This window comes from Epinephelus moara, chromosome 4 (genome assembly GCF_006386435.1).
Source record: "Epinephelus moara isolate mb chromosome 4, YSFRI_EMoa_1.0, whole genome shotgun sequence".
NCBI classification, from domain to species: Eukaryota; Metazoa; Chordata; class Actinopteri; order Perciformes; family Serranidae; genus Epinephelus; species Epinephelus moara.
In genome coordinates, this window is record NC_065509.1 from 41,478,936 (window position 1) to 41,501,564 (window position 22,629).

Below are 22,629 nucleotides of genomic sequence, written 5' to 3' on the forward strand. Positions count from 1 at the left end.
ACACACACATACACACACACACACACACACACACACACACACACACACAGACTCTCCCCTCCCCCACATCTGCTGGCGAGGCAGGAGCCCACGGATGGTCGTCCTTAATTAGCCACACCGCACTCATATTCCTGATTAAACCGCTGTGTGTGTGTGTGTGTGTGTGTGTGTGTGTGTGATGGAAGGTTATCAGTGCATTCTTAATTGGGAAAACACTCGAGTGATTAACAGGAGGAAGAAGGGCGAGCGAGCTTGAGACTGAGTGGCAAAGAGACAGAGAGAGAGAGTTGATGTTCTGAATACTGAAGCAGCTCCGATCAACAACATGCTGAATAAACTCAGACCTCAAGTCTCCGACATCACTTCACCTTTTTATCTCAGCTACTGTCCTGGCTGCAGTCACCTGCTCTGAGGTCCCCCCATCCCTCTTTGGAAACATCTACAACGACCAGCCTCCAACTTTAGTTAATGTAAAATAACTGAGGGGAGATTCCACCAGATGCTGCTCTGACGACTCAAAAGAGACAATGAAGTGCATTTAGTAGAAACAAATATCTCCAGTAGATGGAGAGACTTTAGCTGTGTCTCGTCAGGGACTGCAGCCTTTGAAGGATGCGGCATTCAAGGTTAACGTTGGCCACGTCCTTTGAAGACCGCATCAACCAAACTGAATGGTCTCCAATATGGGACGGTCTGGTCTGCGGAGAGTTTCCTGGTTGCATCACCAGTTGTTTTCACCCCGACCCGGGGTAAGGCGGAATTTATACTTCTGCGTCTGCACAAGTATAAATGCTCTCAACACAGTAGGCCACGTGTGTAGGCTATGGCGTAGGGTCTGCTGCACAAGAATAAAGCCCCTTTAAGCTAGTAAGTTAGTTAGCCCTAAATCATGGACCCAGAGATTGTTATAATATATATATATTTTTTTTTTAATCTAATACTTGAGGATATGATTCACCGCCGTTTGATATATTTCAGGCTGATGGACCGTTTTCAAGTAACTAAGACTGTTTATGCTTTGTGCTTTTAGCTAATAGCAATATTAACAACAGTTAACCGTTAGCTAGTTAACAACTGTTTGTTAACTTAACGTAATACCCATGTCAGCTGGGATAGGCTCTTGTATTTACTGCATGAACCCTGTTGAGTGCATGAACATCTGCTCTTATAGGTCAGAGGTGATGTTTAGTTATCATTTCATGTTACCTGTGAGATATATAACACTATTCATTTTACATTTAGAGGGGAATATAGAGCATTTCATATCAGCTGTCCAAGTTCAGGGATTAAAATTGTTTTCAATGATAAAAGAGAGAAGAGGTGTGACTGGTGCGTTTAGAAACAACTACTAGTGATGGTGAGAGGACTGATGTTTACAGCAGCGGATGTGTGTGTGGTGTGTGTAGTGTGTGTGTGTGTGTGTGTGTGCGTATGTGTGCACGCCCTGAGATTAACAAGGTGATTTGCCTTGAGGGGGTGAGGTGCATGCTGGGAGGGGGATTTGACGAAGGGAAGGAAGAGGGGAGACGGTGTGTGAGGTGGGGGGGGGGACTCCCAAAGTTCCCATGATCCCCTGGTGAGCGCCCCGCCCTGGCTCGGGGTGGGGGGTGGTGGAGGATATTGGGTGTGGGGTGTGTTTCCAGCTGAGCACAGCTAGATGTTGACACTGAGGAGGCTAACGAACCAGCAGGTGGTGATGTAATTCCTCAATCCAATTAAGAGTCAACAGGAAGTGGGAACCAGCTGATGGCCCAGGGATGGGACAGGTTCAGTCTGTGGTCCTTGTAAACCAGGACTCAAGACTCTGAACCAGGACTCCAGACACTAACCATGCTGCCTTCAGGGCCTTCACCAAAGTCAGTTCTCTCTGTTTAACCTGTGTTGTGTTTAAGATGTCATCACTTTGACCAGATGATGGGAGTTTCTCTCAGACATGAATGATGGATTTCTGTTCCTGTTTTTTAGCCAAGGTTGGCTGTAAATTCATAAAGTCAATCTCAGGCCCCCAGGAAGTGCGCAGGGCTTTGACGCAAATGTTTATGGTGGCCAAACAGTGATATTACAACTGGGGTCCGTCAGGTGATGACCTGCAGACTAAAAAGACTTTTTCCAATTGACTTACATGGCAACAGAGACATCTATAAATGTGGATACATTTTTTTGAGCATCAAAACCCACGAAATGACTCATTTTACTATCAGGGTTGGATCCATTCACTCTAAAGACATTTTGGAATCCCTATTCAAGTTGGTGGAGCGCTAAACTAAAAGTTAACCGTTCGTCCAGCGGAAGTAAGATGCTCAGCCGCACTAAGTCTCTAGTGCGCCTGCTCTATGGGCCAAAGTAGTGCCAATAATCCCCAGATCATCCAGGTAATGTTATACGCTGCAGTTGAACCATTTTGGCTTCATGCACCAACGAGCAACTTCTATAAGCATGAACAGGGCCCACGTTAAACGCTGCATCAGTTCTGCTAATGCATCCGTAGCTGATACTCTGAATAAATACTTCTCTCGGATGGCTGTTTTTGTAACAACTGTATAAAAATGTTTCGTTAAATCTGTTTTAATTCGCAAAAACTGAATCTCTTTGGGGTTTTGCACTGTTGGTCTGAGACAACGAGACATTCCAAGACTTCATCTTGGACTCTGAGAAATTGAAATAGACTTTTTTCAGCAATTTCTGCCACTTTCTTTGGACCCAACAATGAATTGATTGAGAAATGAATTGTGACCTGAAGCCCTAATGCTCAGAAATGTGTTTGCACCATACATTTTTTGAGTGCCTGTAAAATTAACAACTAAAAGTCAGAGAAAGACTGATATGATCTGTCCAAACTAAGTTAAAAAAAAACCTCAACAAATCTGGACTTCATGTGGATCCACTCATGAACTCTTGAGTCCACCAGGTGACCTCACCTCCATCATCCATCATGTCTGAATACAAACACCCCCCTCCTCCCCTGTGGTACATGGCTGTGGGCACCCCCGGGCCACTGAACATTTCTCCCTGGATCACATCAAACCTGAGCGAGCCCCGAGGGCCCCTGCAGGCCCCCCTGGCTTCACTGGGGCCTAATGGAGACACCCAGAAACAGGGAGACAGGTTACTAACCCCCCTACTCCCCCTCGCCCCACAAACCACCACGCACAAACCAGCACACACTCACACACACACATCTGAGAAACCAAAGAGAAGCTCGACAGAAAGAAAGAAAGAAAGAAAGAAAGAAAGAAAGAAAGAAAGAAAGAAAGAAAGAGACTTCTTCCTCACTTCCTCCACTTCTACTGAACATAAACAAACAACTCGTGCTTGCGTTTTTCTAGAGAGGAAAGTTTCTGGAAAACAGAGGCAGAGGTCAAACACACACACACACACACACACACACACACAAACACACACACACACACGCACACACACACACACAGCATTAGTCATTCCTCTGAGCTATTCTCGTTTCGTGGTCACATAAAGTAAACATGACTCTAAAAACAGGGCTGATACTTGACCTCTCACCTCTCTCTGTTTCTGTACAAATTCAAAGTCAACTTTTAAAATGCTGCAAAAATAATCTCATCTCCAGTGTCGTGCTCAAAGAGACACACAAAGGGTTTAAACAAAAGATCATTTACAACTCACAGAGGTGCCCAACTAACCCGAGAGTCTGAACCAAAACGTTTAGAAGTAAACCAAGTGTGTGTCTTCGTGTGTGTGTGTGTGTGTGTGTGTTGGTGAATAATTCAGCGTGAACATCAGGCCACCTGCTGCTGCGTCCAGCCACCATATATATATTTTACAGCCCACAGTCACCTGCAAACACACAAACTTAACCTAAATTCACACCACATGCAGGACGTCTCAACACTGACTCAACCCCAGACAGTGAAGAAAGCAAGAAAGACAGTGGCCGGCATCTGTTTATCTGTACAACCTGTTGTTTTCTGTTCCTGAAAACAACAATGTTTTTAAAATAAAATGGAAATGATGGGTATAAATAGACTGAACAGGACCAGCAAAATGCCTCTGATCTTCTTTGGAGGAACTCGTCTCTTTCTAAACATCAATGAGTTTCTATGAAATCATGGATTTGATGCAGAAAACATTGTTTGGTTTATTATTATGATCCATCACAACACCTTAGAGAGGTTAATAAGATTTTAGGGAAACAAAGAATTAACAAAAATGATTAGGAAGACTAAAAGTACAACAAAGTGATAAAACATGATAAAAAGTGACAAAAGATGTCAGAGTTGTCAAATGTTAAATGCTGTCCAAACACAAGCAGCCATTAAAATAACTTTAAGGGACACTTTGCAAAATTTGAACCAGCTCTGTGTCACTCACTGAATGACACAACATGTTTCGTGTCACCTAGAAGACTTTTCCTCACAGCCCAGGCAGGGAGGTCAGAAAGCAGCCGACACGGAGGGGCGCCTGAACAACGTTCACCTGCACACAGTCCCCACAACACGGTGACACAGACCTGGTTGAAAATCGATAAAGTTTCCCTTTAAATACATTTTAGCACTGTAAAAATTATTATTTAAAGCTGCATGTAAGTAATTTAGTAGTTAAAATTAAATTAAATTGAAAATAGAAATCTGAGCAGCAGAGGTGAAGATATCCTGACTTCTACTCCGTAAACATTGGGTCCTACATTTCCCATAATGCACCTGGTGTCTTTCATTAAAGCCACGTCGATCAACTGTCCTCATGCCTCCAGTTTTTTCCATCCCGTTATTGCATAAAGATTTTTTTTTTCCACTTGAAAATGTTGAATATCAAAGTAATTACTGACGGAGTATCCCTGTGGCTCGAAGGTTTAAGACACCGAATATAATCGCAGTGCCTTTGTTCAAATACTTTAATTACAAAATACAAATTTTAATCACTGACAGTTTCAGAGGAACAATCAGCACCTCTTTGTTGCCTAAAAATACTAAAAATTGTTTGGAGACATTGAATATTGGAATGAATTCTCAGCTATCAGCAGCTCTCTCTCTACGAATCGACCTTCAAAATAAAACACTGTCAGTCCAATCTGATCCCACTTTACCCATGATGCATTGCCCCTGCAGGTCGTCGGTCCATGTCGGGGCTATAAAACCCCATTAACACGTCGCCGTAACAACGGCTTCCTTCAATAACTGACATAAACCTGAAATCACGTCGCAGCAGTTGACCTGCACCCACATCCTCCACTCAAACTACCCAGAACCCCCTGCAGCAACCTCCAGGCCTTCCTCTCCCCCTGACTGACTCTTCCTCACCCTCTTCCTCACCCCCCTCTCCCTCTCCTTTCAATTTTAGCCTCTCCTGCCCAGTAATGTCCTGCTTTTATTGTAAATCTATACTCTTAATCTGGCCGGCTCCGATGGGCCTCGCTCGCCCCGATCAATACGCTACGATTGCTGGGAAGGGTCCATAGGGGCAGATAACCCCCCCACCCCCACCCCCATCTCCACCGTCACCCACCCCCCTGTGGAGTTAACCCTCCATAGGGTCCAACGCACACATATACTCACACTGAAACATGACTTAAAGCTGCACATCTTCCACTCTGAGGCCGAGACCTTGGTATCTATTACTAAGAGATTTTTACCCAGAATGCATCTTTTTAAACAAACACTGAAGGCTCCAAAGGTTTCCTGTTTGCTTCCTCATCGGATGTTTGTGGGTGAAATGCACCCTGGGAGTCATAGCTGCCTTAAGTCCACAGGCCTCTTGTAGCTTTGAGTCCTCTTTTTAAAGAACAAGACACTTCTTCAACTTCTGTTCTGATAATTCCACCAGGAGAATCATGGAGGGCGTGACATCTTGACGAGACGCCTGCCAAGTTGCCGAAAAGACCAACTAACAACAGAACTGATGGAGTTTTAGCAAACCATTACTGTGTTTCCAGTGGCTTTTTTTAGGCACCAAATATAGGTGTTTTGAAACGAGGCTTCGCTGTTTTTCAAGCAGGTATAGTGGCAAAAAAGTGCAGTTATTGCAGAGACATCACAACGTCTCCTGCCAGTATTTTAAGTCCAACTCTTTAAAACAAATCAGTGAATCCACATTTGAAGAGACTAAACGTAAGAAAAAGATGTAACTCTGAATGAACCAATAAAAGACTTTTTCCATGGACAGAAATAAAGGAGTAAAGAGCTGACGTGAAGGAGAACACACCAATAAAAACAATAGAAACCTCTGAGGTGTCCTCTGTATAAAACCCTGCGCTGTTTCTTGCTCTTTAAATCAAAGCTTCCTCTCTCTGTGCTGACGCTCGCTCTGCAGCCTCGCTGCTGTTCCTGCTCCCAGGAGACGATAAAGCATCTTAACTGGGAGACAAAGACGACGCGCAGGACTTTCTTTTTGCAAATGATGATTAATTCTCAAAAATAAAAACACCCATTTCACATAAAAACTCAGAGGCCTTGAGTTTCCCCTTAAATTTCCCTTAATTTGCTTCAGATGGCAGATGAAGGAAATCACTTGCAATGTGTTTATTCTCTTCACAGACGGAGGGCGGGGGGGCAACAGGGCTGATGGGAAATGTAGTCACTGAGCTTTTTATGTTTTAAAAACTACTGATGAAATGTTTGTAATCAGCTGTTATACTGATGTTCCTCTTATTTCCTTCAATAATAACTATTTCAACAGAAATAAAAACTTATTATTTTAATCTGAAAACGTTTTGGCCCCATAAGAAGAATTACATGATTCAAACTTCCATTCAGTCGATGTCCTCAGTGTCTCAGAACAGGCGAGAATAATGTTTGAAGTTTGATTTTGAATTTCTTTTTCTTCTTTTACATCTAATTTGAAAAAGCAAATTCATTTAGGGGAAAGCGTAGTGTGACTTTGTTTTCTATTAACACGATGAGGAAATGTTGCTAATTAACAAAACTGGCAAGACATCAAGCTTTGTGACAGGAGATTATAAACTTTTCAACGGTCAACAATAATTTGACTCTGTTCTATTTTGCAGGAAATAATAGATAAATCTTGCTGCTCAGAGTCTTTGGGAACATCAGGGGTTTGACAGCAGGAGTGTCCCTGCAGGAGGTGAAGCAGGAGGGTGGAGACGAACTGGGAGGCTGATGGTGTGTGTAGAGGTCAAAGGTCTCTCTCCATCACTCTACACTCACCTCTCTACAGATGACATCAAAGCCGCAAATGGCGTTGGAGGAACAAGTGGTGATCTGAGTGTAAAGGCGGGGTCGTGACCTCCATGTAAGGCGCAGCCATTAAAGCAGGAGGGTGATGGTCAGACAGCAGAGGAGGAGAGGGGGAGGGCGGAGAGGTGTGTTCTGGGTAATTAGAGCTCGGCCTCCTCGTACGCTCTGACACTCTGCGGCAATTTATTGCCCCGCTCGGGCAACTTGTCCACCCATCTAATTGCAATATTAGCGTGTAATAACGGCGGTGTTACGGCGATCCGTCAGCGCCGCGTTCTGCTGCCTCGGCAGGATTTCGGCCATTAACCGGCAAACGGAGGAAACAAAGCGACCTCTGAGAGGAACATCACCACGCATTTATATGCACACACACACACACACAGACACACACACACACACAGGCCTGTCAGTGACACTCTAGCTTCAGTTTCAGTTTTAAAAACTAAGAAACAGATTCCTGTTCTGAGGGTAAAGCTCTGTTAGTTTTAAGTTAAAGGGTCAGTTCATCCAAATCACTAAAACACATATTCACTCTCTAACCTCTCCGTCTCTGAGGTTTCTGTCGGCCTTCACAGCTTTGAAGCATGAAGCAAAATCAGTAGAGCTTCACTGAATGCCATTTGAAGCTTCTATTGAGATTTTTGAACAAAGTTTCGAATGTCTGTCATCATATTTTATGACGTCATCATCCTCAGAAAATTTAAAAATCCTCAAACAAAAGTTTTAATTATCACAGACGATGAAGAAAAGGGAAATAAGATGGTAAAAGAGCATCATCTTCAAAGATAAAGCATGAAACTCACAAAGACCAGTGTGTGTGCGTGTGTGTGTGTGTGTGTGTGTCAGTTTGATTTACTCCAGCGAGACGTGAATTCACAACATTAAACTGCTTTACTGTAGCTACTGAGCTACATCATTTGCATGATGGGTCACTAAACACACTAAAATACCCCCCCACCCCATATTATGTGTGTGTGTGTGTGTGTGTGTGTGTGTGTGTTTAAGTGTGAATCAGAGGGGTCACAGTAATAAATCCTGCATTTCTTAACAGGCGCTAAAATGCAGAGAAACAAGCAGCGCTGCAGTAAATCACAGAGTGTGTGTCTGCACATATATGTGTGTGTCCATGTTACTGTGTGACCATTAATATGCACACAATAACTGTGTGTGTGTGTGTGTGTGTGTGTGTGTGTATTCCCTGGGTTAGTGGACTAGTATCAGTGTCCTGTCGTGTCCTAATTAAAGCGGTCGAACTGCAGAGAGTGAAACCAAGAAAGAGAGAATTTGTTCTGAACGTCACTTAATACAAACTGACATCAGTGTGAACACACAGAACAACACGGTGCTGCTGTCTGAATGAGCAGCGTTATACTATAAAACTGAACAGGTTGTATCACAGTTAGATATACAAACTGTGCAGTGCAGCTGAATCTATTCATTAGATATAACTACATCAACGCACTGTGTTTCATGCAAATGATTATTACCGTCGCACAATGCACTCAAGCTGTGGACAGGTGACGTGATTTCATAACATGGATATGCAAAATGGAGGTGGAGAGAGAATATAATGAGGAGCCAAGAAATTAGATAGTTTGGGATCATTTGAAGTTAAAAGCTGGCTGAATTCAAGTTGCTTAAGCTGCTAACTAAAGGCATGATACGCAGTCCGTCGCCGTCAATGTTTTACTGTGCCTGGCAGCATCTGGGGGAAATGCGGAGGGACAACAATGAGATTTAGGGCGGCTGAAGTCTGACTAGGGCGGGCAGGATGGATGGTGGATGGACCAAATTCACCCAGGAGGCCGGTGCCAGGAGGCCAAACCCTGTTCTCTTTTCCTAAACCCAACTATGTGTATGTGTGTATACGACAACAGTTTCAACCGAAAACGGTAAACTTGACTTGGCTGATTGTTTACATGTATCTTGACATGGAATGTCCATGACCAAACATCAATATGTGACGAGGTCAGAGTGAGAATGTGTTGCCCGTCCACAGCCACCAGACTCCTTTGATAGAAACAGTAATTTTACTGATTATGGATCTATTAATGTGTTTATACGCTACAAATTCAGTATTATATTGAATCTCAGTGTGTCTTCACCTGGTTTAATAAAGGTTTAATAGCACCACGTTACAACTCAAAGCTTAAATCTTCCAAGCTAACACTTTTCTTTCTCTCCATGCACTGTCAGGGAACGGTGTCTGTATTTGGGGTGGGGTGTCAGCACTTTAACCAATTTTTGGCTAATGGCTGAGTGGGAGTTACCATTTGAAAAACCCAAAAAAGAACGCAGGTGGACCCTTTAAGCACATAAACAACGTACTCTATGTTCATAAAGTAACTTATTACTATTTTTACTATTTGTTACCTGTATTGACAGTCACATTTTTACATATATATATATATATATATATATATATATATATATATATATATATGTATATATTTTATCTCTTTTATTACGGTGTATTGGACAGTTCTGACACAACAGAGTCCCAATTGAGGGCCACCATACAGTACCCACAATGCCTTGTGTCTGTAGGTGTTGAGGGGGGGTAGTTGGATGTATAGAGTCTATCTCATGTGTGACAGAACACACAGAGAGGTGACAAAACTCTAAAAACACCCATCAGACACACACACACCAGAACACACCCTCGGCCCAAGGTGAGAGGACGGACCAGAGTGTGTGTGTGTGTGCGTGTGTGTGTGTGTATATACAGTATACAGTATATAGGTGTGTACATTTCATGTGCATATAGGATCACTGATTTATGCCCATTCTAGCATGTATGAACATGTTTGTGCCATATATACTGTATGTAGAGAGTGTGTGTCTGCGCTGGTACAGTGAATGAGTGTGTATCACCTGTGTGTGTGTGTGTGTGTGTGTGTGTGTGAGTGTGTGTCCTGGCCGCAGTCCAAGGCCTCTCTAACGAGCCAACATGGAGTTGTTGCTGACCCCCACCCCTCCCCCCTCTTTCTCCCTCCTGACCCCCTCTGAGGTCATTGGCTCCCACCACTGCGACCCCGACCAATCACAGCCGGGCGCTGTGACGGACAGCCGCCGACTCCAAGGACACCGAGGGCGGAGGGATTAGACGGCGAGGACGAACCCTGCGTTAATAAAGGATTGTGATGCTGATGCTTTTGAATCGTCTGATTGGCTGTCGGAGTAAATATTCACACTGTGGGACTTTTTTCTTTTTTTTGATGTGGCATTGGATGAAAAATAAATGAAGCATCAGTTTTAAAATACAGAAAGTCAATGCAGCAGGTTTAGTTACTGTAGTCTGACTAAAAGGATTATAACAGAGGAGTTCAAGCTGTGGGGGAGAGACGAGGAGGGGTGAGGTGAAAGGGACAGGTGCACGCAGGTGTTCTTAAAAAACAAGTTAATTATTGTAGTTTGGCTGCTGATGTGACCGCTCACCAACACAAAACTCACGGAGGTGATTAAGCTACTTTAAAACTCTTAGTGTCCTTATGCTCTTCTTCATAACTTGTGTGTGAACACACAGATAGGAAACTCATCTTTAGATTCAGTTTGACTCACACTTCCCGAGGACATCATTTATCTAAATTAAACACACATAAATCCACTTAGAAATCAGAGAAGAAAGACGCTCCTTCTAAAGGCAGAACTTGCCTGAGAATCTGTATCAAAGTAGTTCAGTGATAGTCGTCTGTACGTCCACGGATACACTGCAAACAGGAGCTACTAATAGCTACTAAACATACTTTTATTAGAGACAGCTGGACTGAAGGTAAACAAATATAAGGGGGAAAACAGGGCTCTAGTTGTAGCTCGCAGCTCAACTCACTGACTCCTTGGCGATGTTATACCCAAAGACTGTATGTAATGATGGACGTAGCTACCATGACGTCAATCACTGGTTTGTGGACTGCTGTTTTGAAGCATTTTGGCCGTCTCCATCTTGTTTTTTTTGGAGCCAGGAGTAATCATATTTGGATGAGAGGGTGGAGCTGTGGAGGAGTGAGGGGTGTATCTAGCCCCTTTTACACTGCCAGATTTTCCGTGAATGTTGGGCCGTTTTGCCGGCAATCTGCGAGCGTTAAGACACGTAGAGCCGGATTGGCGAGTTGATCCGAGGTGCCCAATTTTCCGCCTCGTAGGGTAGACATATTGGCGGAACCCTTTTAGTTCAAACAGAACGAGGCGTCCTTCCGCCACGGGAGGGGCTGTTGATTTCTTGTGGGAGGAGCTGTTGATGACGCCGCACGTGCGAGCCACTGGCGGTGGATAAACAGGAAACAGCTGATAGCAGGAATTAGCGAGCAGCTAGTAGCAAGAGGGAAACACAAACCTGACAGACACTGTAAAGATGAGCAACTGGGGAGACAAGAAATTGCGCGCCCTCCTTGTCCTCGCAAACGAAGAGGCCATTAACCGTCGGATGATGGGGACGGTGAAGAACGGGCCGATTTACAAGCGAGTTGCCGAAGGACTGACCAGCCGCGGCTTCCCTCCCACGTCACCGTTTACGTCACATGCTGAGCTACACGTTTTGTTACTTGCTCACGCCCCCCATTGCCCCGAAAATATGAGACTATATGAGATTTCAATTAATAGGATCTCAAAGCACCACCACAAAAGCACATGTGCTTAATATCGAGGGGGACATCTTCAAATGTATTTTGAAGAAATGTCTTTCTGTCTCCTGTCCTCCGGTCTCTCTTGATCTTAAGGAGACTAACTAAACAAATAAAGGTGGTATATATACATAAATGTGGGAATAGCTTGTGGATGATCCCTCCAACAGAGCTCCACATACTTGGTGAGGATCACTGAAGCTGTTGTGAAGGTCTGACTCAACACTGAGAGACTTCATGTTGGTTTTCCTTTAACTTGTCAGCCATCTTGTATCTAACCTGTGTTGAAAATGTGCACATACAGGCAAATAAAGTCAACAGTTTGAAATTTAAAACCTCCTGGATTAGAGATTAAATGGTGTGCAAATATCTATTTAAAATAGGACTTAAACAAAAGTCTATTTTCCCTTTGTGATTTCAGTTGAAAGACCCTTTATTGATTTCAATTGTTGCAACTGTGCCTTTTGTCAGAGAGGATGTGAGTATAAGTTTTATTTTGGTTTAAATGTTCCAGGCTAATATGTTCACACTTTCATCTAAAGAAATAAGAATAAAGTTCACAGAATTAAGTCTGATGTTGTTTAAAATGAGGATCCAGTGAACTTAAGTGATTCAAAAACAATCAAATCAGGACTTTCCAAATATAACCACAGTAAATTTAAATCTTTGCCAATACAACCAGGCTTATATTCATTGATAGAAACCTATCACTATGACAGAGGTTATATTGGGAAATCATGTCCACATAACAGTGATAAGCAGCTCTCTCTGTCACATTAAATCTGATCAGAGGTCTGTGCTCATACTGCCTCATTTAAACGGTATTTTTCCGCCTGGTGTTGATTACACAATTCACACAGTCGAGTGTCGGAAGTGAGAGGTGAGGAAGAAGTGAGACGCCCGAAAATCAGAAGCAGGAAGAGACAAAGAAATCTGACATGATGACGACTGTGTTTGTAAAAAGAAGACATCTGGGTGAAGAGAAATATGGTGGAGAGTCAACAGACCTTCAGTCAACTGGAATTCGTGAAGAGAAGAGTTGATTTAACATCGAGTGTGATAGATTAGATTTCTGCAGCCAGTTACCATGCTAGTTGATTTTCTTTGAAATTTAGTGAAACCAGGAAGGAAGAATTCTTGATGATTTGCAAGATCATCAGCAGTGAGTTAACAGTAGTTACAAGCTGAAAACCACCAGAGTTTGGTCTTGTGAGCAGCGTTAGAACGATCCACTGGCATCAACCAGAGCGTTAAACAACAAGATTCATCTTGAGACAACAGCTGATATATAGTATATAAAGAAACAAAAGATTTTATGATCTTAAACATGAAGCAAATAATTCCCAGCAGATTTAATGATGTCGACCAGCTGCATGTTGTATAACGTCCTCTGAAAACATGAACCCAAAACTCCACATTCTCACCACCTGATGTGAAATGAGCGTCTGACAAATACCTGAACCCGACTTCTCAGAGTGAATGAAACTGTGTGTTTGTGTTTAAACAGAGAAGACAGACAGATACACAGAGGTAGAGAGAGAAAGGCAAATTTCTCATCAGGTGAGTCCCTACCTGTCGATGATGACGGGGTCAGACGGCGTCTCATTGCGATTTCCGCAGCTCTTCTTGTCACAGCACCGACTGAAAGAGAAAATGACACATTGAGTGTTAAAACATTTTACACCAAGAGTTTAATCTGACTTTTTCTACCTATCAGGATCTCTGAGTGACATTACACAAGATAGAAATTCATTCATACAGGCAGGACTAAATGTGGACCAGCTGACGTAGCATCACTCTTCCTCACAGCATCAACAAAACAAAAAACACAAACAACTACAGTGTTGTTGAGGAGCAGACGTTCTGCATGAACAGATCAAATATCTGTTTTTTTTCACACATTCAAACTTTAAACAAAAAGTGACAGTCGAAGCTTACACTGTCATTTCTGTTAATGAAAAAAAACTTTAAAAACAAGAGAGTAAATCTGACAGAGCAGCATAAATATTTCAGACAGTTACAAACTTTAGATAAAAGATTCTAAAAGTCTAGAAAATCTGTGTTCTCATCTTAAAGCAAGTATCAATCCGACAGGTTGCTGTGACAGCACTGTGAACAGTGACCTGGGTACACGTCATATATTGATGTGTAAAGTCCATGATCAAACGTCCATGTGTGACGAGGTCGGAGTGAGACTGTGTTGCAAAAACAGTGAAGATTTAAAGGTCTAGTGTGTACAATTTAGTGGACTTTAGCAGCAACCAACCTAAACTTCTACTTTGTGCCAAGCTTGTAGAAGAACTACAGCAGCTGATGCAGTTGTTCATTCTGGGCTACTGTAGAAACAACATGGTGGACTCCGTAGAGGAGAAGGACCCTGTATGTAGATATAAATGGCTCATTATAAGGTAACAGAAACACAACTAATATTTCCAGGTGGTTAAAAACTTCTGGAAACGTAGTTATGAATATTATATTCTATAAATGCCTTTAAATTCAAAACACTGGACCTTTAAATTCATTATAAAACACTTGCGTTGTTCCAAAAGCTCAGAGCAGCTAAAGGCTAAAAGCTTTTCAACTTCAGAAGCGACCTGCAGCTTTTATTTGAGGAAAATTGCCTAAAAATCCACAACTGCTTTAAAAACCTGCACAACTAATTTACCAGGACTTGATGTCTATTTTTATTAATTAATACCAAATTACACCAAACAAATTATTAGGAAATTACAGACTTGCAAAATAAAATGGCTCCAAATTATCAGATTCTTTTATTTTGAAAAGCTGCCTTGTTTCCTCTCCACACACACACACACACACACACACACACACAAACACACATACACACACGCACAAACACACACACACTCTGTCTCTGTCTCTCTCCGTCCAGCTGGGAGGGGTCCAAGCCAAGGTCACTAACAGTTGGACGACGCCCAGCTTTGGAGGCACCACTGTGGACCCCCCCACACCCCGACCCCCGGTGCCGTCGCCCCTGACAACCAGCCAGCCAGCCGGACAGCTGCTCGCCAAAACAGCCGTCCAGGTAGCCAGAGGGCAAACCGGCTGCCGAGTGTTTTATCCGACCGGCCCGCCGACTCCAACATGAAACCGAACCAGGAGCTGGTCGGCAGTCTGTGGAGGCATCCGGAGGGAGGGAGCGCTGGGTTTCTGTTTCAGCTCCGCGGGGGACGGGTGGAGCCAAATGAGGGTTTTGGTGTCGTGGGTCAGTGTGGCATGTTGAACAGCAGCAGACTGAATCCAACACATTAATATCCATCAGACAGACGGGAGAGGAGAGAGAGAGGGTTTGAATGTTCTGTGTGTAGATTCTGACGGCTGGAGGGGGTCAGTGAACGCACCACATGTTTCAGAGTCAGTCAGGGGATGTAACCAAGTACACTTACTCAAGTAATGTAAGTAAAGCTCTAAAGTATCTGTGTAACATTTACATTTAATGCTACTGTTAGAGGGAAACACTGTCCTTTTAGTTAATAATTAAAGGGACATTTTGGTATTTTTGAGCCTGGACTCTATTGTCCCATGTTTTTGTGTCTAAGCAGCCATTTTTGCACAGAGATGGCGCTATAGAGCCGCTACGAAGTCCCTTCTTTATATGTCAGCAGCGTTTTATAAACAATAACATTGGCATATCACGACAATATCAGTCATCTACCATCTCTCTTATGTGGGGGCTGATCTCGTCCTCTGCTCAGACCTCACTGTTTTCCCAATTTGCGGACATTTTCAGCTGCTGTTCTTTGAGATAGCCGCTAACTGCTAACAGCTACTTTTCCCAATCATTCCTTAATCATCATACAGAACAACGAGGCGGCATAAGGGTTTGAAATTCCCGCCCTGAAGAGGCAGTGTAAATGTAGCGTACATAACTAATGGGACAAACTCTTCCCAGCGCTCCTTTCTCCAACTCTCACTAACATTTCCATTGTTTTACTGCTGCAACAAGTCGCCTCTTGCGAGATGTCAGGTTGGTTATACAAAGTGACAAGCACACCAGATCAGTGAATCCCTGCAGAGGCCTTTATGTAATGTTCATAACATTTATAGAACCAGTCAGTGGCAAAAACAAACACACTGCAGCCTGTTTTGTCAAAATCCTGAACTCATTTATTATTCACCTAATTAAATACCATTCCAATATCATTTATAATTTGTGTTTCATGTTGCCTTCTGTTTCTGTGTAAATCTTTAAATCTGAATCTGATGTTTCATCTGTTGTCTGATAACTACAAATATAAATACAATATATGTGATGAGTTGATGACTTTTTACATAATTTCTAATCTTTGGGTGTGAGGAGAATATCTAGTTAAATTAGGGTTGTTTAGTGCTCTTACTTTTAAACTCAGGTTTTGAACTTTCTGTTTCTCCTTTTTTTGTTTCTTTAAATCCAACTTTAGTTCTAATTTCATTATTGTTTTGTCTGAAGCGAGACTGGCAATTTTTTTTCTTCTTTTTTTGTTTGTTTATTTTGTCAAATCTAAACTCATCAAAGGGTTTCAAATCTCACTATGGACACGATTTCAGATCAAAAAAACAAAATCAACTCAAAAACTATACCGTAATGTTACAGATTAAATTACTAAGCAGTATATATACAAGTTAAAATAATCTTCACCTTCAGTCGATACAACAAATGTTGTTTTAGGCATAAATTCATCAGTAGTAATAATCCCTTATTATGATATATGATAATTTACCACTGTCAGGAGCCAACTGCAGCACAGTGAGTTTATTTTTTATACTTAAGATGCTTTTTGCAAATAATACTTTCATGTAAAATAAAAGGATTTCTACACACAGCAGAGGAGTATAAACTGTAAACTGTGTTACTCATTTATAAACCATAGTATCTCTACTCTTATGTAAGAAAAGGACAGGAGTCACAGTCAGTAACACTCTTTCAGCCTCAGACAAAATATTCACATTTTTCATCCTCCAACGAGACACCAATGTGAGAAATTCGTCAAAATGAATTTATAACACTGAACATCAGTCGAGCTTTCTGAGACGTAAACGTTTGAGTCCATCCATCATTAATAACAACAACACCATCTCCACATTAGATCTAATTTCCGTCTGACAAGCTGCTCTGCACAATGAATTCACATCTTTCTTATCGCTGCGAGGGTCATTAACATATCTTCCGGTAATTCTTAAAAATTAATCATATCGCATATGACCCGCGACGTCCAATTACGCTCCTGCATTCGCCCCATGCTGTCCTGAATCAAATTGCCATTTGACAAACAAGCGTCAAATCGAGGCTGCGAATGCCAAATGAGACGCTTTATGAATCATTTATCACGCCGTTTGATCTCTAAGTACAGAAAAATCATAAACTAAGCGCTGTGTTTGTGTCCCCGCTGTCTCTCTGTGTCTGTATGGATGTGTATGTGTGACTGTTGCCATAGAATGCGCCACAATAATTTATTCCCCCAGCTACTTGGAACCATTAGTGAAAGTTCCAGGAGACCAATTAGCATTGGAAACCCACTGGTGCTGCTGTGGTGACAACCTCCTCCAAACTGCCAAAGAAGTGTTATAAACAAACTGGACCCCAGGAGCACTGCCGGGGCCCCTCCAGGGACCCGGGGCCCCTTTCCAAAGACAAAAACAAACCTTGGCTGAGCGTCCACAATATCGCCTTAATGACGTTTCCCCCCGGGCCGCAAACAGGCTAACACCACGGCCGGCTAATGACTGAGAGGAACAACACACACAAACCTGAGAGGGAGTGTGAAACCGAGAGTGTGTGTGTATTTATGTGAGAGGCTAAAAACCAGCAAAAATAAAACAAACAGTGTGTGTGCGTGTGTGTGTGTGTGTGTGTGTTGTTGCCACTGTCACTCATTTTAGCACAGAGAGTTCGTCCCTGGTCGCCGCTGCAGAGAGCCTCCTCAGGTCGCTGTACAGCCGCAACACACACACACACACACACACACACACACACACACACACACACATAAACACACAGGCCCCAAAAATAATTCAGCCACAGGAGCCAGTTTGGCCGGCGAGCCTCGGCCGGGCCACACAAGCATCATTACTGCTGGCTGCTCCTCCTCGGCGCTCAGCAGCCACTTCAGACGTCGCCACAAGTGGAATCTACTTAAGGCACAAAGGGAAGGTTTGTCCGGGCATGTCGGCGCTCCACTATCACACAAATAAAAAAGCTGAGAGAGCCCTTCAAAGGCTCCCTGAGGATGGTGCAGCACGGCGTCAGAGGCCGGCGCTCGGATCACAGCGTCCAGATAACACCGAGCAGGACGGGGCCGGCAGCGCAGGGCTCGCTTTCAAAGGGCAAGTGTTGTAATTACCCGAAGGCCTGGAACGCCTCGGCGGCAGCAGCAGCCAGGCCTGATGATTCGACGCAGCCAGCCAGCAGCCGGCGCCGCCTGGCCTGGAAGCCGCCCTTCCTCTTGGTGAGCACGGCAGCAGGTTTTTTGTTTTTTTTTTTCCTCAGCATCGCCCGGAGCCTGGCAGCCAGCGAGGGAGAGCGAGGTGGCCGCGAGGCGAGGAGAGCGGCCCGGAGCTGGCGAGCCTCCGGGAGCCTGCTGGCAACGCCGGCGTGCCAACCTGGCTGCTCACTGGTTTGTGATTGGTAGTTTTTGGAAAGCAGCAGAGGCCCGTTTAAGAATGGTTAATGTGCCGCAATGATATGATGGAGAGGTCACAGCTGAAACACACGCGTACACACACACACACACACACATAGATAAAAATCTGACCCAGACTTAAACCTCTTCTGCACACTAAAGAAAGATGTTTTCATATTTTAATATTTTTGAAGGATTTCTGAAACTAACTGACTGAAGAACATGAGTAATATAACTTCACTGGTCCCCAACAAATTTGGTTTGAATGCACATCTTTGTTTTTCACAAATAAGTGTGAAGAAAAAACCCACGTGAGTCGTAGGTCAGAGATGGTTTTACAAAGTTTCAAACTTTGACAGAAGAGGTCAGACTTAATGGAACACTTCACCCCCAAAATGATCATTTGTGTATCAATTACTCATTCCACATGCCTCCACAGGGAACGAAGAATCCAAAAACGAAGAAAATTCTTGATGAAACGAAGTAAACAGGGACCACATTAAACAACAGCAGAACTTTATCAAAACATCTGTTTACAAACTCTGACACAGCTTATGCAGTATAATCCAGGTCTCATTTATCTTCCACTGAGCAGAGTTCAAATGCACTCTCTTGCCCAGGCACGCTACGCCTCTGTGTGTGAGACTGTTTACGTGAAAGTGTTTTATTTAGTAAGGTATAAACATGAATGTGTTAGTACTGAGCAAACAAGTGGATCACGAGAGTTCAGAGAGAGTTTGATAAGGTTTTGTTGTTGTTGTTAAACGCAGTCCTCCATGACTTATTCTCTCAATTTTTGGATTTTTTGTTCAACCTTGGGGGAATGCGAGAAAAACAAAATTTTCTTCACAAATTCAGTAGTTGATATACAAATGATCATTTTAGGGGTCAAGTGTTCCTTTAGGTTGAGGCAACAGAGGGATTTTGGTTTAGTAAAAGACTGTAGTTTTTGTTTTAATGTTGATTAGGTCAACACATGTCTCATGTTTTGAGTCAATGTCAACTGTTCCAATATTTAACCAGGTCCAACATCTTTGTTTGACCTTTAACAGGAGCTGTGAGTCTAAACTGAAACATAAAAAAGTTTAATCATGCTGCAGTTACTACCTGCACGAATTGTGCTGTAAGATCAGAGATTTTGTCAGAAACCAAATGTTTTCAGTGACGTGTTCAGTATCATGTTTGCAACTTGTCAGTTAATTAAAACGTCTCATTATTTTGATTGATAAAATGTATCTGTGCACATAGTGTTTCCTCCAGAACGTATTTTCTGTCATGAAATAGTCGTAATTAAAAAACAACTTCTACGAGTTGAAGGTAAATAAAAGTGAACAAATCTGTGCACATACTGTACACGTATGACCAAAGGGATGTGGGAAGGCAACTGAAGGAAAGTCACAGTGTATAATGAGATCATACTAATGCTAATATGACAGGACAACGGCAAGCAAAGTGGAACACACATATATTTTTCAAAGCAGCCAACACATCTCACCTAAACTGACAAAAAAAATGCCAGGTTTACATAATTATTGCACAGTGGCAGTAAGGTAAGGTGAGATAAGCTGTCTGGATCTAACTCTGCTCTCTGTCGGCAGGGAGGGATCATTAACTGTTTGGTTATTTGGATTCAGGGACACTTATAAATGCTGAAAAACCTCTAAACTTTTTGCAAGTGAATCAAAATCTGAAGTAAATGAATTCAGACTGAAACATTTAATATATTTTGATAATAAATGAAAGACTTGTCCTTCCCAAACACTGGTATAATACACATAAATACCAAAATAAAAGAGGAAAAAACAACAAATATAAGTACAAACGTTATATGAACAACCAATTTTTAAAATGCCTGAGATGAAAGACCAGCATTGTCACTTCTCAGGTCCACCAACCAGTGGAGAGAAGTGCCTAAAAGTTTAAAATCTATCTCCTGTTGATTTAAAATGTTAACCCTATATTGTTACGTCAACCAAAAGAACAAAATGTCTTCTCCAACATGGACACAGGAGATGCACTCAGGTTGTTTCTTGTTCTGTTAATCCCATAAGAGAGTCACAGGGTGTTCCTGCACCTGAAACAGGTGCTCCGCTCCATGCTCGCAACTTGCCGAGTGCAATCCAGGTAGACAAACCAACAGGGATGCCCATAAAGACGAGCTCACCTGGGACACATGACGGCAGAGAGACAGAGACAGAGAGATGGAAAGAGTGAGCCGGTCTCTGATCCCTCTCTCATTAGCGAATGGAAACACAGCATCCATCAGGGGGAAAGCTGGTTAATAATCGCACTCAATCACATAATGACTGAAGCTCAGAGACGCAGACAGCCAGCCGTCATTATGGAAATGAAGCTCGTATCGAAGGGATCTGGCAGGGGGGAAATGAGCTCGACGCCCCGATAAAAGTCAGAGGAGGAGGGAAGTTTAGAGATACTGAAGTTTGGGTGAAGAAGAGGAGGAGATAAAACAGGAGGAGGTCAGACTACAGACCAGCAGACCTGTTTCTGTTACTGAATACAGAGCATCAAAACATTAGTGACTAAACTTTGCTTCAATCACTTTGCTGCAAATGTAAACCAGTGTACTTCATATTTAAACCAGTTTACTGCACAGGTGTAAGTTTACATGTAAATCAGTGTATTTACCAGTTTAATCCACACCTCAACCAGTGTACAGAAACCAGTTTAGTGCCCATTTAGGCCAGTTTACACCCATTTTGTTCGACAGACAAACCAGACAACTCAACATGTAAACCTGTTAATCTGAAGTTCTTTAGGTGTCTTGCATATTTATACAAATTCATGCCCATGTAAACCAGTTTACAGATTAACCAGTACAATACACCATTAGACCAGTTTACCTGCGACAATTACTCTACATATAATCCAGTCTACTGCATATTTATACCAATTTACAGATTTCCGAGTTTAGTGCACAACTAGACCTGTCGACTGAACAGATAGCCAGTTTTCTCTGCACATGGAAACCAGATAAACCAGTTTACTCTTAAGATTCACCTGTTTACAGCATCTGTGAATCCGTTTAGTCTGCTGATAAAAAAAAAGGGGGGGGGGGGGTTGCACATTTGGACCAGTTTACACATAAAGCAGTTTCCTAAAAAGATTAACCAGTTTACTGCACATATAAACCAGTATACTTCCAATATATTCATTAATCTATTTAAATGTAAATTAATTTACTCAACATTCAAACTGCTTTACTCTAAAACCAGTAAACCAGTTACTTCACATTTAAGACACATCTGCAACTTTACAGTTTAACAGTTTACTGCACGCCACGACCAGTTTATATGCAACAAGTTTATTCTACAGACAGACCAGATAACTGAACATGTAAATCAGTTTCCTGCTGATCTAAACTGGTCACACATGTTTACACATTTACATGTAAACCAGTTTACTGCACACCTCAACCAGTTTACAGATTAGCCAGTTCAATGCACATTTGGACCAGTTTACACATAATCCAGTTTCCTCTAAAGATTAACCAGTTTACTGCACATATAAACCAGTTTACTCCCAATATATTTGCCAATTTATTCAAATGCAAATCCATTCACTGCACATTTAAACTACTTTAAACATAAATCACTTAACACAACAAATTCACCAGTTTACTGCAGATAAACCAGTTTATTCCTGTTTTGTTGTACCAATTTATTTAAATGTAAACCACCAGTTTGAGCTGCAGGTTACTCAGTTCACTGCACACTTATACAACAACCCTCCGAAACCAGTGAACGCTACAAGTCAACCAGTTTACTCCACATTTAGACCAGTTTGCATGTACACAAATTTACACATGCACATGTAAACTAGTTTATAGCAGATGATTCTACATACAGATAAACCAGTTTGCTGCACATGAAACTAGTTTTACTTGACACTTAAACCAGTTTGCTGTAACTGGGACCAGTTCACTGATAAACCAGTTGGTTTTACTGAGATCAGGTTGATTCATGAACGTCGGAACTGAACTGAATAAATTCAATGTAAAATGTAAATGTGCTTTATGGTCTATATGTGACTCCAACATACGAAGAGGAGACCCCAGCTCCAAGTGTGTGTGTGTGTGTGTGTGTGTGTGTGTGTCCTATTTTTATCCCCTTCCCCCTCGCTCATCTTCTTCTCTTCTTCTTCTTCACTTCTGAGTCTGAACCAGTAAAACCATTAACTCACAGACAACAGCAGAGACACGCAGGGCAG

At 42.4% G+C, this 22,629-nt stretch overlaps 1 protein-coding gene across 3 annotated transcripts in view; it reads right to left on the reverse strand.

The window, feature by feature from the left end:
* The window catches only part of LOC126389245 (transcription factor COE3-like), a 203,947-nt gene that overhangs the window by 137,279 nt on the left and 44,039 nt on the right, over positions 1-22,629 (reverse strand). For all 3 annotated transcript variants that reach the window (XM_050042824.1, XM_050042822.1, XM_050042821.1), the window contains exon 6: positions 13,355-13,423. In XM_050042824.1, the coding sequence (XP_049898781.1) occupies positions 13,355-13,423 (69 nt within the window). The remainder of the gene's footprint in view (positions 1-13,354; positions 13,424-22,629) is intronic.